The sequence below is a fragment of the Peromyscus eremicus genome, chromosome 1 (genome assembly GCF_949786415.1).
Source record: "Peromyscus eremicus chromosome 1, PerEre_H2_v1, whole genome shotgun sequence".
Taxonomy (NCBI): domain Eukaryota; kingdom Metazoa; phylum Chordata; class Mammalia; order Rodentia; family Cricetidae; genus Peromyscus; species Peromyscus eremicus.
The window spans coordinates 167,588,272-167,602,232 of NC_081416.1; the positions used below are offsets into that span (position 1 = coordinate 167,588,272).

At 48.7% G+C, this 13,961-nt stretch overlaps 2 protein-coding genes across 6 annotated transcripts; one reads left to right on the top strand and one right to left on the bottom strand.

Moving 5' to 3' along the window:
* Window positions 1-1,521: 1,521 nt before the first annotated feature.
* Dmrtc2 (DMRT like family C2) lies at window positions 1,522-8,095 on the bottom strand. 3 transcript variants are annotated; one of them, XM_059280077.1, is made up of 9 exons: window positions 7,943-8,095; window positions 5,566-7,270; window positions 5,329-5,483; window positions 4,407-4,483; window positions 3,970-4,150; window positions 3,715-3,841; window positions 2,894-2,954; window positions 2,583-2,757; window positions 1,522-2,020 (listed from the first exon to the last, which is right to left on the bottom strand). In XM_059280077.1, exons 2-9 carry the CDS (start codon window positions 5,787-5,789, stop codon window positions 1,908-1,910), a joined length of 1,113 nt encoding a protein of 370 aa, XP_059136060.1. In that variant the 5' UTR covers window positions 5,790-7,270; window positions 7,943-8,095; the 3' UTR covers window positions 1,522-1,907. The 3 variants fall into 3 exon arrangements, with proteins under 3 accessions (XP_059136060.1, XP_059136059.1, XP_059136058.1); XM_059280076.1 differs by having other exon boundaries at window positions 5,566-5,793; window positions 7,943-8,093; XM_059280075.1 differs by lacking the exon at window positions 7,943-8,095 and adding an exon at window positions 7,656-7,784 and having other exon boundaries at window positions 5,566-5,793.
* Lypd4 (LY6/PLAUR domain containing 4) lies at window positions 7,898-13,475 on the top strand. Of its 3 annotated transcripts, none has more exons than XM_059280098.1 (5): window positions 7,898-8,249; window positions 11,100-11,270; window positions 11,859-12,002; window positions 12,625-12,951; window positions 13,211-13,475. In XM_059280098.1, exons 2-5 carry the CDS (start codon window positions 11,204-11,206, stop codon window positions 13,411-13,413), a joined length of 741 nt encoding a protein of 246 aa, XP_059136081.1. In that variant the 5' UTR covers window positions 7,898-8,249; window positions 11,100-11,203; the 3' UTR covers window positions 13,414-13,475. The 3 variants fall into 3 exon arrangements, with proteins under 3 accessions (XP_059136081.1, XP_059136073.1, XP_059136064.1); XM_059280090.1 differs by lacking the exon at window positions 7,898-8,249 and adding an exon at window positions 8,311-8,576; XM_059280081.1 differs by lacking the exon at window positions 7,898-8,249 and adding an exon at window positions 8,311-8,559.
* Window positions 13,476-13,961: the final 486 nt, after the last annotated feature.

A 13,961-nucleotide genomic window follows, 5' to 3' on the forward strand; every position in this document is an offset into this window, starting at 1 on the left:
TTATCACGGCAACAGAAAACAAGCAAGGACACCTGTAGTTAGAGTTTTCCTGCCTGGCCCACAGTCAGGACAAATCTCCCTCACCTGCCAGTCCCACAGCCTCTCAGACCCAACCAAGTAAACACAGAGACTTATATTGGTTACAAACTGTATGGCCGTGGCAGGCTTCCTGCTAACTGTTCTTACAGCTTAAATTAATCCATTTCCATAAATCTATACCTTGCCACATGGCTCGTGGCTTACTGGCATCTTCACATGCTGTTTGTCATCATGGCGGCTGGCAGTGTCTCTCACTCAGCCTTCCACTTCCCAGCTTTATTCTCCTCCTTGTCCCGCCTATACTTCCTGCCTGGCCACTGGCCAATCAGTGATTTATTTATTGACCAATCAGCAACACATTTGCCATATAGAACATCCCACAGCAGACACCAATCCAAAACATTGTGCACTGACAACCTTGGTAGAAAAAGGAAGAGAGACACTTGTGAAAATTGCTTTTGCCTGATGTGTTCCCTTCATTTTGTGCTTTATAAAAGAAGGAATCCTGATTGTTTTCTAGATAGTTTCCCTGACCTGTTGGGCTAACCACTTTCCCTTTTCAGCATAGATTACAGAGTTGCTGTTGGGACTCAGCAAATAGAAAGGATTCTCTCTAGTCTTTGATTGTGTCCTGTATTTTTGTGTGATATGCTGGGTATCGAACCCAGGCCTCATTGTTCTGGGCAAGCACTGTGCCACTGTGCTACAAGCCTGGCCCCTCTAATGAATTATTTTAAGAAGACGGGTTTTTCCTAGTTAGGAAGATTCTTGATAAAGACTAACTTGGTTCTTGCTGTCCTGATTGGTTTCAATTTTCCCATCTGGAAAATGTCATGTTAGATTAGTATCAAATTAGTATTCTGTTGGCCAAACTTGAACTGAAGCTGTGTTATCTGGCCAATATAACATTTAAAGAAGGCTGTACCAATGTTTGAAAATTATTATAAGATGTTGAACACAGAAACCCAGTTTCCCAATTTCTCTTGACAAACCAGAGGATGTGGCAGCAATGAGCCTAGGTTTCTGTCTGGGATAATCCACTAGGTTAAAGAAGACTGCCCGTAGGTGAGACATACAATCTGTTTCCCCATCGGGTCATCTTCACTTCTTTATATGGTCTACCTAGCCCCAGTTAGGCATCTCAATTTGTGGCTCTCTGGATAGCAGAAAACAGGTTCTATCCAGTACAGAGCAGGTGATTAATTACCACATCAGTGACTCCCCCAGTACCTTTCTCTCTTACTCTTACAAGGTATGATTAGAAGTCCAAGTCCATGTTTTTTGCTTTCTTTCCTCAGCCTCGTGAGTGCTGGGATTACAGGTGTGAGCCACCATTCCTGGCTCTGTGGCAGTTATCAAGCCGATGACTTCTATGTTGAGACGTGAATTGAATAGTCCTTTCTGTCAGTCGGGGTAGACTGTGATTATCTACCCTGTGATTATTATTATAGACAGTTATGCTGTGATAATAAACTCTGTGTCTTGATGGTTTAAATGGCAAAGGTTTATTTCTTGCTTACGGAAACTTACATACAAAGTGAACATATTCTTGTATTTTCACATGCAGAGACAGACTTGAGCATACAGGCATATAACATAAACTCATGCAAAAATGTATTTAGATATGGTCCTCTTAAACTGCCCAGCTACCTCTATTGAGGGACTTAAAAAGGGCTATGAGAACATTCACTTCTAGTCAAGGAAATACCCACACTACAAAAGGAACCAGAAAGCTTAAAAAAAAAAAAAAAGGCTGAATCTTGCATTACATTAAATTCTATGCAAAATGCATAAATAAAATACCAAATATGCAGTGCCTGCAGCTTGTCATCTCTTTGTCCCAGTAAGGCAGCCTCCACCTCTGGTTTCTAGCTGAGGAGAGAGATGGACCCCAGACGCCCAATGTGCAGGGAGACAGAGGAGGCCGGACTAGGCCGGAGAGGTGGGCCAACAGGCTGGAATCCTCTTCCCCCAGGAGGAGCTGTGGGCAGACAGGAAGGGCAGGCCCTGGTCACACTCAATCCACTGTCCCTCACTCCTCCTGTGGTTCATCCCCACCCCTCCTGTGTCCTTACTCCTGCCTCCAGTACTGTCTTCTCCCAGCCCCCCACCAAAGCTACCATGTTCTATCTAGCTCAGAACATTCCCAGTTCCCCTTCAAACAGCTGCTGGGCCGGACTCAGCTGCATCTCTATACTCAGAAGCCCCCCAGCCTCATCTGTCTACTTCCAGCAGATCCTCTAGACCAACACTGCACTGGACAGGGGTATTCTCAGCCTTCACCGCTGTTCCCCTTACAGCCCAGGATCTGGTTTTCCTTGATATCAAGGCACTGGACATTTGTCACTCAGAGCAAAACTGTAAAGAGTGACTCACTGAACAATGTTCAACTGCAGTCTCAGAGGCCAGACTGAGAAACTTAGGGGCCTGAACCTGAGGGCATTCACCTAGTGTCTGTCCCATTTTGGTTAGTCTCTGCTTATTCTAATGGCCTCCATTTACCAACCTATCTCCTCTCAGTCTCTACTCTCAGGAAGAGTCACCTGGTGGGCCACAGGGGTGCAGCAGAGAGATCCAGGCAGGGTTCGGGGGGACAGTTGGGGTTAGGCGGGGAGCCTGGGATGAATCTTTCAGACCTACAAGGGCCTCAGCTGCCTCTCGCTGCAACTGCCGCTCTGAGGGGCCAGATGTCCAGGCCAGGCAAGAGGCTCCAGGGGCCTGGGAAGGAAAGGGAAGGAGCAGCTGGGAACTCTCACTTCCATGCACCCTCAAGTGCTCCCTTCAGTCCCCTGCCTTTCCCTTCTGCAGAGTCAACCTCCTCCCCAGGCCTTGGATGCCACTTCTTTCCCGAGACCTGTGGCTGTAGCAGAAGAGAGTCTGGGGAGCCACAGGACTGGAGTATCAGAGTCGAACATCTGGAAAAAGGAGAGACACATGGGAAGTGGGTGGGGCATTCTGACCTGGGAAGTGGAGTTCCTGGCTGGCCACTGGACTCTGTGGGCTTGGGCAAGTCTTGCTCACTGTCTCAGGCACTTTGCTTTCTATAAAATGAGACTCTCATCCAGGTTTTCCCTCCCATGCTACTGTGAAGGTTATAGGGTTGGTGTCAGGTTTTCAAAGGCAGATAAAATACCCAGTGTGACTGGGATTGCTGTCTGCTCCACCAGCCTGCTTTCTCCAGCCCAGCTTCCTCTGCCCCAAGGAATTCCACCTTCACGAAACTTGTTCTGATGGCTTCTGGTCTGTAGCTTGCTTTACCATCGAGGTCTTCCTTGTCACCAGACAACCCTATCCTATCCTGTTTCAGAAGAGGGAGCAGCCATGTTTGTTCAAGGTCAGGGCCTGTGCTAGGTGTTATTATTATGATAACCCCAGATGAGTAAGTAGCAGCTAGAAATTACTGATATTAAAACAGGCTCTGAGAGCTGCAAATATTGTCAAAGGCTCTCAGTCAGGGAACAGTAGAAACGGATACGATCTGCCTGCCTGTTAGTATGAAACCCTTTTCCTTTTTTTGAGATGAGAATTTTATGTAGCCTAGGCTGACCTTGTGGAGTGTAGCTGAAGATTACCCTGAAGCCCTGACATTCCTGGCTCAACCTCTCAAGCGCTGGGATTACAGGTGTGCACCATCACACTTGGCCAGAAACTTTCCTTCATTGTGTTCCTACTTACGTGTGAGGCAGGTTAGGGGGTCCTTGGGGCTCTCCAGAAAGTGGAGCTGCCAGTACTGAGCGAGATCCTGGGCAGGTTGGGAGGGTCCCATGAGTGGGCAGCAGGAGAGATGTGCCAGGGTCAAAGCCTAAGAAGGGCAAGAGAAGCAGAATGAATGGGTTCAGAGACCATGGGTCCCTTTCCTCTCCCCTTTCTGGTGCAGTGGTAACCTAGCATTCAGGTATCTGTCTAATGACAGAAGGATGAACATCTTACCAGGGAAAGGATGTAGAGGGACAGCAGGTTCTTGACACAGCAAGCGGCACACTACTGGAGGTGGCATTGAGAGTCCTGGGGGCAGCCAGTGTCCGGGGCCCCAAGGTCCAGGAGGCAGTGGTGTCCAGGGCAAAGGCAAGGCTTCCTGGGGGCGGCTGAGCAGCAGAGGCCCATAGTTCTCCTGTAAGGGCAGAGGGCCCAGGGCAGATTCATGAGCCTGCAGAAGCAAGCATGCTCCAGGATGAGGGTAGGAGCTCAAACTATGGGCGGGCAGCTCTTAAAGTCCCACCTTCTTTCACCCACAGATCCCAAGTGACTCACTGAAGAGCACACCACAAGTTAGGGGTGGGCTGGAACCCAGGTGTAGAGAGCACAGAGGGGGCAGAATGGGCAGGAGCTGGGTGAAGAGCCATCCCTCAGGACCCGGGTCTCCTTACCTTCCCAGGGGGTGTCAGCACCAGTGGGACTGCTCCATGGGGACTCGGAGGCTGGGGTGCTATGTTCTCCTTTCCAGCTATGAGGAACCAGGGAGAGATCCAGCACGCCCCTTTCCTGACCCCTATCCTACCCCAACTTCAGCTAAGTTCTCATCTCCCTCTGACTTCTTTATTCTTTTTTTTTTTTTCCCATGTAGCCTAGGCTGGCTTTGAACCTGTGATCCTCCTGCTTCCACCTCCACATGCTATCACGCCCAGGCCTGTTCTGTGGCTTTGCTTCTCCTGCCCAGCCCCTCCTCCTTCTCCTCCAGACAGGGTCTGATTTGGTAGCTCAGGGTGGTTTCCATCTCACTCTCCCCTTACCTTCCTGTACTCACCACATCCCATGCCTCGGTTTTCTTTTTATCATCGTGTGTGTGTGTGTGTGTGTGTGTGTGTGTGTGTGTGTGTGTGTGTAGACCATGGGACAGTTCTGGGGAGTCAGTTCCCTCCTACCTTTATGTAAGCTCTGAGGATCGGGCTCAGGTCACCAGGTTTGTGCGGTAAGTACCTTTACCCTGAGCCACCTCACTGGCCCCCTCCCCCCATTTTCTACTGCACCCTTGCCCACATTTTAAAATGAAATTTTCTTTATTCTTACGTGTGTGAGTGCTTTGCTTGCATGTCTGTCTGTCCACCACATGTGACAGGCCTGCTGAGGCCCGAAGGGAGTAAGTTTTGGAGCTGGGGTTAGAGACGTGGTGAGCTACCTAGTGAGACAGTGCTCTTGACTGTTGCCCGTTTGACAGTTCAAGAGGGTGAAGCCCAGGGAGAGGAAACACCTTGCCCAAGGCCACACACTGATTAGTCTCACAACAGGGGTGCTTGTCCTTTCACTTACTACGTCCAAATCCCTGTCCCATTCCCAACCAGAGACACTCACAAGGGACCCCTGGTCGAATGGCTCCCTTCTTGACACGGAGGGGAGCTTTCAGAGGGGTTGCCCCTTTTATCAGTCCCTGGGCCAGGTGCCTCTTCAGCTGAGCCTCCTGCTGCCTACGCAAGGCTACTTGGGCAGCCATGACTCTCCGACGTTCCCTAAGAGAAGGAGATTGGGAGTCAGCAGTCAGCCTTTTGGAAGAGAAGCATCCCCCCCCCCCCCCCGGCATCTCATACTCACAGGATGAGGACACATTTGTGACACTCGCAAGCCTGAAAGAGGCAGAGGCGCTTGTGGCCCTTGAGATGGGCTGTGACACCATGGTTGCGACAGCGGGCACAGGTTGGAGAGCGACTGACAGGTCTCTTGGGGATAAGCTCTGTGCTCTGGGAAACTCTGGTCTCATCCCCCGGGGAGGAGTCAGCAGAGCAGGGGTGGACAGCAGGTGCTTCACTGGGGTCCATGGATCTAGGGCAGGAGTGGTAGGTCAGGAGAGTTACGTGAGCTCTGTCCTAACCAGCCCTTCTGCTTTTGGGAAGCTACATCTGTGGTGATCCATGTTGCTCCTCTAAGGACCCACCTTTCACCCTGCCATCTCCTCTCTTCACCCCACAACCTTTCTCATAGATCCTCCTTTCTCAGAAACTACGCTTTTTCTTTCTCAAGTATTTGTTCAATACAAACGTTCTTCTCTTTTGCCATGCTGCATGCCAGGTTCAGGCATGTAGGCGTTTGCCCTCCCAGGCCCCTCAAGCATGCTTACACTCTATTCTACCAAACAGGGTTTTCAGGCATTCCCTTCAACAACTAGCATCATACCCCTTTGCATTTATCCAGTCCTTAAAAACATTTTTGCTTCCCCCCCCCCCCCAATTCTAAGTTCCACATGTGCTAGCCAAGTCAATCTGCTCTTTGTATGCCATCATTATGATTTTGGGTGTGTGTTTTAAGAGTGTGTATGTGGATGCATGCATGTATGTGTAGAGCTGACATTTTTAGATGGCTTTTCTCCATTGCTCTCCACTTTGATTTTTTTTTTTTTTAGTCAAGGTCATCTTGCTGAAATCTGAAGCACATGGCTTTAGCTAGACTGGCTGGCCAGTGAGCTTAGAGATCCACCTGTCTCAGCTCCCCACTCTTAGTGGTGGGGTTACAGGCATGTCACTGTGCCCAACTTTTAAAGTGGGGACCTGAACTCAGGTACTCAGGCATGTGCCCAAGCACTATCAACTGAGCCTTCTCCTCAGCGCCCCTGATTTTTAAAAAATTAATTAATTAATTAATTAAATTTTGGAGACAAGACCTCACTACGTGTGTATTCCTGGCTGTAGACCAGGGTGGACTCAAACTCATAGAGACCCAAATGCCTCTGCTTCCAGAGTGCTGGGGTTGAAGGTGTCTGTCAGCAAGCTCAGCTTTTGTCTTTGTTTTTGTACTCTCCAGTCACAATATTATTCTCAAGAGATTTCCGATCCCATTTTCACTGGAGGGCTTAAAAAATGGGCATTGAGCTGGGCAGTGGGGGCGCACGCCTTTAGTCCCAGCACTTGCGAGGCAGAGGCAGGCAAATCTCTGAGTTTGAGGCCAACCTGGTCTACAGAGGGAGTTTCAAGGTAACCAGGGCAACACAGAGAAACTCTTCGGAGAAAAACTGAAAACCAAAAACCAAAACCAACCAACCAACCAAACAAACAAAAAAAAGCATTGAATCTAGGGCCTTATAGACACATACTAACCCCCCCTTTTTTTAAAGACAAGGTCTTGATAAGTGGTAGGGGCTGGCCTTGAACTTGCTATCCTCCTTCCTCAGCCTCCTGAGGTAACTGAGATTTTAACACTAGCCTGTATCATTCCGTATTTTTCTTGGACTCCATTAGGTTAACAAACATTTATTGATCCATGCACGCTATGCTGGCTCATAGCTGCAATCCAAGCAGTTGGGAGTCTAAGGCAGGGAGATTGTTGTGAGTTCCAGGCCAGTCTGGGCAACTGGGGTGACTCTTTTAAAAAACCAAAAACTAACTGGGTGTTTAACTGGCACATGCTTATAGTTCCAGGTCTTGGAGGGTAGAGACAAGGGGGATCAGGAGTTCAAGGTCATCTGCTGCTAGGAGTTGAAGACTGCCCTGGGCTACATGATACCCTTTCTTAAACAAAACAAAACAAAACAAAATCAACTCCTTCCCAAACGGTTCCGGATGGAGGCCAAAGGTGTTTTCAGGACACCACTTTCTTCCTTGAATCCAACCGCATGGGTTTGTTGAAAATCCATGTAACCACTGCTGCACTTACGTCCCTGTACCCCACGCCCAACAGTTAATGGCACGCACTGTCCCATCCCATGCAACTATTATGTGGGTGCCCTCTTCAGGCCGCCATCCATCACCCCCAAACGCTGGGCCTGTGGCCCCTCCCGCTCCAGGGTCCCAGGGAGGGGGCTGGGCACGAGGACCGAGCTCAGAAGCGGGGTGGGGTGGGGTGGGGGTGGGGTGGAGAGGTGGGGGTGGGGTGGGGAAGTGCTGAGCAGCGCGAGGGGGCAGCAAGGGGGGGGTCCATGGTGGGGACCCAGCTCAGGAGACAGGGAGGGATCATGTTCATGCCGTCAGCCGGTGGTTACCACAGCCTTGAGCCGAATCACACTCAGCCAGGTCCAAGGAAAAGGGCGACAAAGTGGCGAAGAGGAACGGCTGACTCGAGCGGCTTTTCCCGCTCCTTGCCACAGGGACCAATGAGCTTCAAGCACCGCGCTCCGGCTGTGCGGCACAACCAATAGGGTTCGAGATCCACCACTGAGGGCCCGCCCCTCCCCTTCCTGCCCGCTTCTCCCCGGCAACAATCACACCAGCCAATAGCGCGTCGAGTTGAGTCTCACACACGTTGCCTCCCTCCTGACTTTGCCAGATTGTTCTTCACGCTGGAGGCAGGTAGCCAATGGGGCGTCGAATTACCTCAACCAGAGCGAGGCTGGTCCTAACCCCCCCCCCCCCCCCCCACTACAGGAGCCAAAGGCTCAGCCACGGCCTGAGGCGTTGACTCACACCCACCGCGCGTGCGTGCGCAACCTTCAGCCCCTGAGGCGGGCGCTGTTTTCCCTCCCATGGCTGGTATTTAGTGTGGGCTCTAGCCTGCCTTGTGCCACACTCATCTGGGTTACAGCACCCGAGTGTCTGTGGCATTCCAGGCCAAAGGAGGCGGCGGAAGTGACTTCCAGCTGGACTGCTATGCAGAGGACGGGTACTGGAGCTGGAAAGGTGCTTTGTGCCCAGCCTGGGGTGGGGGTTGCTTGAATGGCGGGGTCAAAGAGGCTGAGCTTTAAATCGGGAGGAGGGAGCGCAAAAGGAACAAACACATAAGCCGTTGGCCTTTGCCTGGTACTTCATATCCATCGTTTTACTCTTCACAGAGAATGGGTAATCACTAGGTTTTTGTGAATGAAGAGGCAGGTGAAGAGTTCGACAAAGTGCATAAGATCTCCAAGCTAACAGGCAGAGATTGCAACTTTGGGTTAGCTTGGAGCGCTGAGCCCTGGAAACTTTGTAGCCTCTCCCACACACTTTGAATAATTTCCCATTCCTATTAATCCCGACTCCGCACCTTCATTCTCCAGTCTTCCCATAGGCAGCCATCCTAAGATGGTTAGTGTGTTTCTGATTTTGTGCGTTATCTTCAGAGATGTGTAGTGTTTGGTGTACACGTGGATTTTGTGGATGTGGTAATGTCTTATTATTTAAAAAAGAAAAAAAAAGCACTGTGCTTTTAGGGCCAATCCGTGTGCACATGTACATCTATAAATGTTTTTATATTTATTTATTTCTTTAAATTTCATGTGCATTCCCGCATGTATGTATGTGTGAGGGTGTCAAATCCTTTGGAACTGGAGTTACAGACAGTTGTGAGTCGCCATGTCGGTGCTGGGAATTGAACTTGGGTCCTCTGGAGGAGCAGCCAGTGCTCTTAAACCACGGAGCCATCTCGCCAGCTCAATTTTTTTTTTTTTTTTTTTTTTTTTTTTTTTTTTTTTTTTTTTTTTTAGATAGGGTCTCGGAACTGGCTCGGTAGACCAGGCTGTTCTGGAACTCAGAGATCTACCTGCCTCTGCCTCCAGAATGCTGGGATTAAAGGTGTGTACCACCACTTCTGGCTGCATCTAATCAATTGCTTCTGTGTGTGATATTCCTCCCTGCAAGTTGTGCACTCCCTTAGTTTCAGGAGAGGTGTTCCTTCTGCCCAAACCCACCATCACAAAAGTGACTCCTCCTCATATATTGGAGGGTGGAGATTTTCATTATATTTAGCTATACTATACCAGAAGTGGGTGTTTATAAACCTAATTTGACTATTGTCAGACTTCTCCCTGCATTAGACTTGAGACACTGATGGGAACTCACAATTTCTCTTTTCCTAGGGGTCCCATCTATCCTTCCCTCAATCACTCCATAAACAGCAGAGTACAGAAGCATCTATCACCACACACTTGCTAACGCTTATCCTTTTCCCACTTTCTGATTGCTGTCAGCCTGTGAGGTATAGAATAAGAATACATTTTGCAAGATAATTGCATTTCCCAGGTTACAGTTAGATTGGCGCACTTCCTCCAATGCCTGCTAGCTTTTGTGCCTTTACTCTTCTGAGGATGGTTTCTTCACAGGCTTATCCTAGGCTCACTCTCTTTTTCTTGCTGGTGAGAAAATTCTTATTTGTTTAAATTATTACATATTTTCTTTCTTTCTTTTTTTTTTTTTCAGAGCTGAGGACCGAACCCAGGGCCTTGCGCTTGCTAGGCAAGCGCTCTACCACTGAGCTAAATCCCCAACCCCAAAGATTTATTTTTATTATGTATACAGTGTTCTGCCTGCGGGTATCCCTGCAAGACAGAAGAGGGCACCACCTCTTATTATGGATAGTTGTGAGCCATGATGTGGTTGCTGGGAATTGAACTCAGGACCTCTGGAAGAGCAGCCAGTGCTTTTAACCTCTGAGCCATCTCTCCAGCCCTTACATATTTTCTTATGTCAGTTTGCTTTGAATAGTTTATATGTTTTGTATAGTTTTTGTTGTTTTGTTTATGTTTGACACAGGGTTTCATGTAGGCTAGGCCACCCTTGAACTTGTTATGTAGTTCAAGGTGATCTTGAACTTCTGGTCCTCCAGTCCCCCTTTACAAGTGTTGGGATTATAGGCACACACCACCATGGTATATTAATATGAAATTGACATTGGTGCAATACTTTAACTAGACCATGTTTAGTTTATTGCAGATTTTATATGCATTCCTGTGCATAAGTGATATGGTTGTTATTGTCCAGTTCTAAATACTTTTTAATTTCCTTAGTAAAGAAAAAAGATTTGGGAATATGTTAATTAACATCTACTCTCTCATAGGCTTTTTGTACTTGAGACAGGTTCTCATGTAGTGGGTTTGTTTGTTTGTTTGGCCTTGCTCGCCTTAAACTTAGGTCAGCTTTCTGTGTGCTGGGACTACAGGTGCGCAGGTGTGATCCGCCATGCTTGATTCACAAAGCTCTAATGCTCAGTTTGTTGTTTTGATGTCCTTGCCTTTGGCTGGAGAACAGCCTATATAGTGATGGGTCTTTGGATCAGCACTGTGGCTGGAGGGAGGACCTAGGCAAGAACGTGAAAAGTGTGCTTTGAAAAGAAGATAATGCTGGCTGTGAATTATTTTGGAGGGGAGACCACAGAGATGGGAAACTTGTGTCATTAAAGGTCTCAAGGGAGCCCATACCACAGCAACTAACATGGTCAATTTTCTTTAGAAAATTGGACAGAGAATTCAGGGACTGACAAGAACCAAACTTGAGACTCCATCAGAAATTGGCTCCAGATTGATCTGTCACATCCAGGACCCTGACTCAGAAGCATGGGACTCCAGGATTTGAGATCTCTGCAGCTGCTGTGCCTCTTAGAGGCCATCTCTTTATTGCCTTGTATGTCCTGTGGGGGCTGTATACTGTAAGGCCCCAATACGTGGGAGGCTGGCTGGACCTATGTACTGGTGGAAAGTGGGCTGAGTCCCCTCAGGGGATAGGCTTTCTGCATGCTGATGTTAAGGTGATATGGGCCGGAAGGTGGTGGTGCACACCTTTAATCCCAGCACTCGGGAGGCAGAGCCATGGGGATCTCTGTGAGTTCGAGGCCAGCCTGGTCTACAAACTGAGAACCAGGACAGGCACCAAAACTACACAGAGAAACCCTGTCTCCATAAAACAAACAAACAAACAAACAACAACAACAACAACAACAAAAAGGTGATGTGGAAAGCCGAACATGATGGGTCATGCCTTTAGTCCCAAGTACTCAGGAGGCAGAGGCAGGTGGATCTCTGAGTTTGAGGCTAGCCTGGTCTACAAAGTGAGTTCCAGGACAGCTAAGGCTACACAGAGAAACCTTGTCTCAAAAAACCAAAACCAACCAAACAACAACAAAAGCCCCCCAAACAACAAAACAAAACAAAAACAACAACAAAAAGAAGGTGGTGTGGGAGGCAGGTGACTGGAAGAACGTTCTCTCTTTAGGGACTGAAGCTCTTTTGTGCTATGAGGCGACAGCTTCAGCCTTCAGAGCTGTGACCTTGCATAACTGGAACTGGCTTTTGTTGAGGAGCATGGTGTGTAAGCTGAAAGAAGGCTGCGAGGAGACGATAGTGTATATTGAGACAGGTGATATACCACCTTCTGCTCACCCTCCTTTCTAGCTATACTTCCAGCAGCCAGGACTGAGATACACACACACACACACACACACACACACACACACACACACATTTGTACACCTGAGAGATGTGTGTGTGTGTATACAAATTGGTAGTAAAAGCATAGTGCTGATTATTTTAGATAGTAATATTAATATTACCATATGCAAAAAATAAAAAGGTATGCTTGTGAAACACTTCACGTTCCTCAGGGGCACACAAAACACATCAGTTACTTTAGAGTGACTGCTTTGGCGAGGTTAAGGAGTGAAAGTGAGGAATAGGAATTACTGGCCAGAATGGGGTAGGTCTCACTCAGATATTTGTAGTGTAGGATGGATGTGGACAGGTCCCCGGGGGAGAGGGAAGGATGAAGACACAGGAGTTAGGGCAGCAGAGGGGCTTCCATAAGAAGGATTAGCAGACATAGAAAAAGACCCTGGCTTCTTGTTCCATGCAGGTGCAGTGAGTGGGTATGGGAGGAGGCAAAGCTGGGGCCAGGAGGGCACAGGAAATATAGAGGCTAGAAAGGGAGGCCCTGAGAGGGGCCAGTGACACTGATTCCACCTCTTTAATCCCCTACTCCTCAGGGACCAGTAGAGGAATTGTGAGTTTTAAAGGCTGCACCTCAGCCTTATCTTACCCCCCACAAATCTCCTACCTCGTCTCTCCACCCGGAGTGTCCGTTGCCTCCTACAGCCGTGTCTGCAGGTCCTATCTCTGCAACAATATAACCAACTTGGAGCCTTTTGTGAGACTCAAGGCTGGTGAACCTAAGCACACAGCACCTTCTGCCAAACATTGTCCAACCTGTGTGGGAAGGCACGACCAGGAATGTCTTCCAAATTTTGTCACCACTGAAGCCTGTCCCTTCGCTGCTTCTTCATGTTACAGTTCCACCTTAAAATTTCAGGCAGGTGAGAGGAGAACTTTATCAAATGACTATCTGTGTATACTGTACCATGCCTTTGTACACCCGAGAGACTGGTAGGATCATGAGATGGGAGTGGGGGTACAGAAGACTAGACACTCGAACTCTTAAGTAAGAAGAGTAAGGTTTCTGTTGTCCAAATCTCTGGTGGGGAAGCAGGTGTTCTGACTGGTGAGGGCCTCTGGGAAGGGACCAGGGTTCTTAAGTCTGGAAAGTAGCCCTGATTCTCTCTTTCTTCCTTGTAGGGAATCTCAATACTACCTTCCTCATAATGGGCTGTGCTCATAATTCAGACAAGCTTTTAGCAAATTTTCGGCATATTGGGAGCATCAGAGTGACTGAGGTCGTCAACATCTTAGAAAAGTCCGAGGCTGCTGGAGCAGGGCACTGTAGTCAAGGTCCTCCTTGGAGCATCCTCTTAGGCCCTCTGCTTATCTTCAGAGACTGACCACCAGCGAGACTGGAAAAATACCAGATCCCCTTGCATAATCAAATAAAATCTCAGAATTATCCTTGTGTTTTGTCCTGTGGTCTGTGAGAGTGTAGAGGGGTAGAGTGTAGAAGGGCCCAACATGTACAGGGAGGGGGGACAGGAACAAAGGGGTCTGGGTCTGAGAAAGTGGGGTTCCTAGAATACAGCTGCTTTCTGCTCAGAACCCAGTGCTGAGGAGCTGAAAGCTGGTGTGGAGGGAAGCAGTTTAAGAGCTGGTAGCACAGAAGGAGGAAGGCGTTGTCACTCTCAAAGCTCCATCCCGCGGAACTCAGGTCTGGATAGGTGCTTTTGCAGGGGGAGAAGGAAGGCAGGGCAGGATGGCTGCTTGTTGAGTGGAGTCTTTGTCATCCAGGCTGCCATCTCCTCCCTTCTCTGGATGGAAAATCACAGCTTTGACTAGCTCCCCTCCCTCCCTCCCTCCCTGCCTCCCTCCCTCCCTCCCTCCCTTTCCTCTTTTCATTTCCTTCCTTACCTCTCTGTGTCTTCTTCCTTTCCTCTCCTTT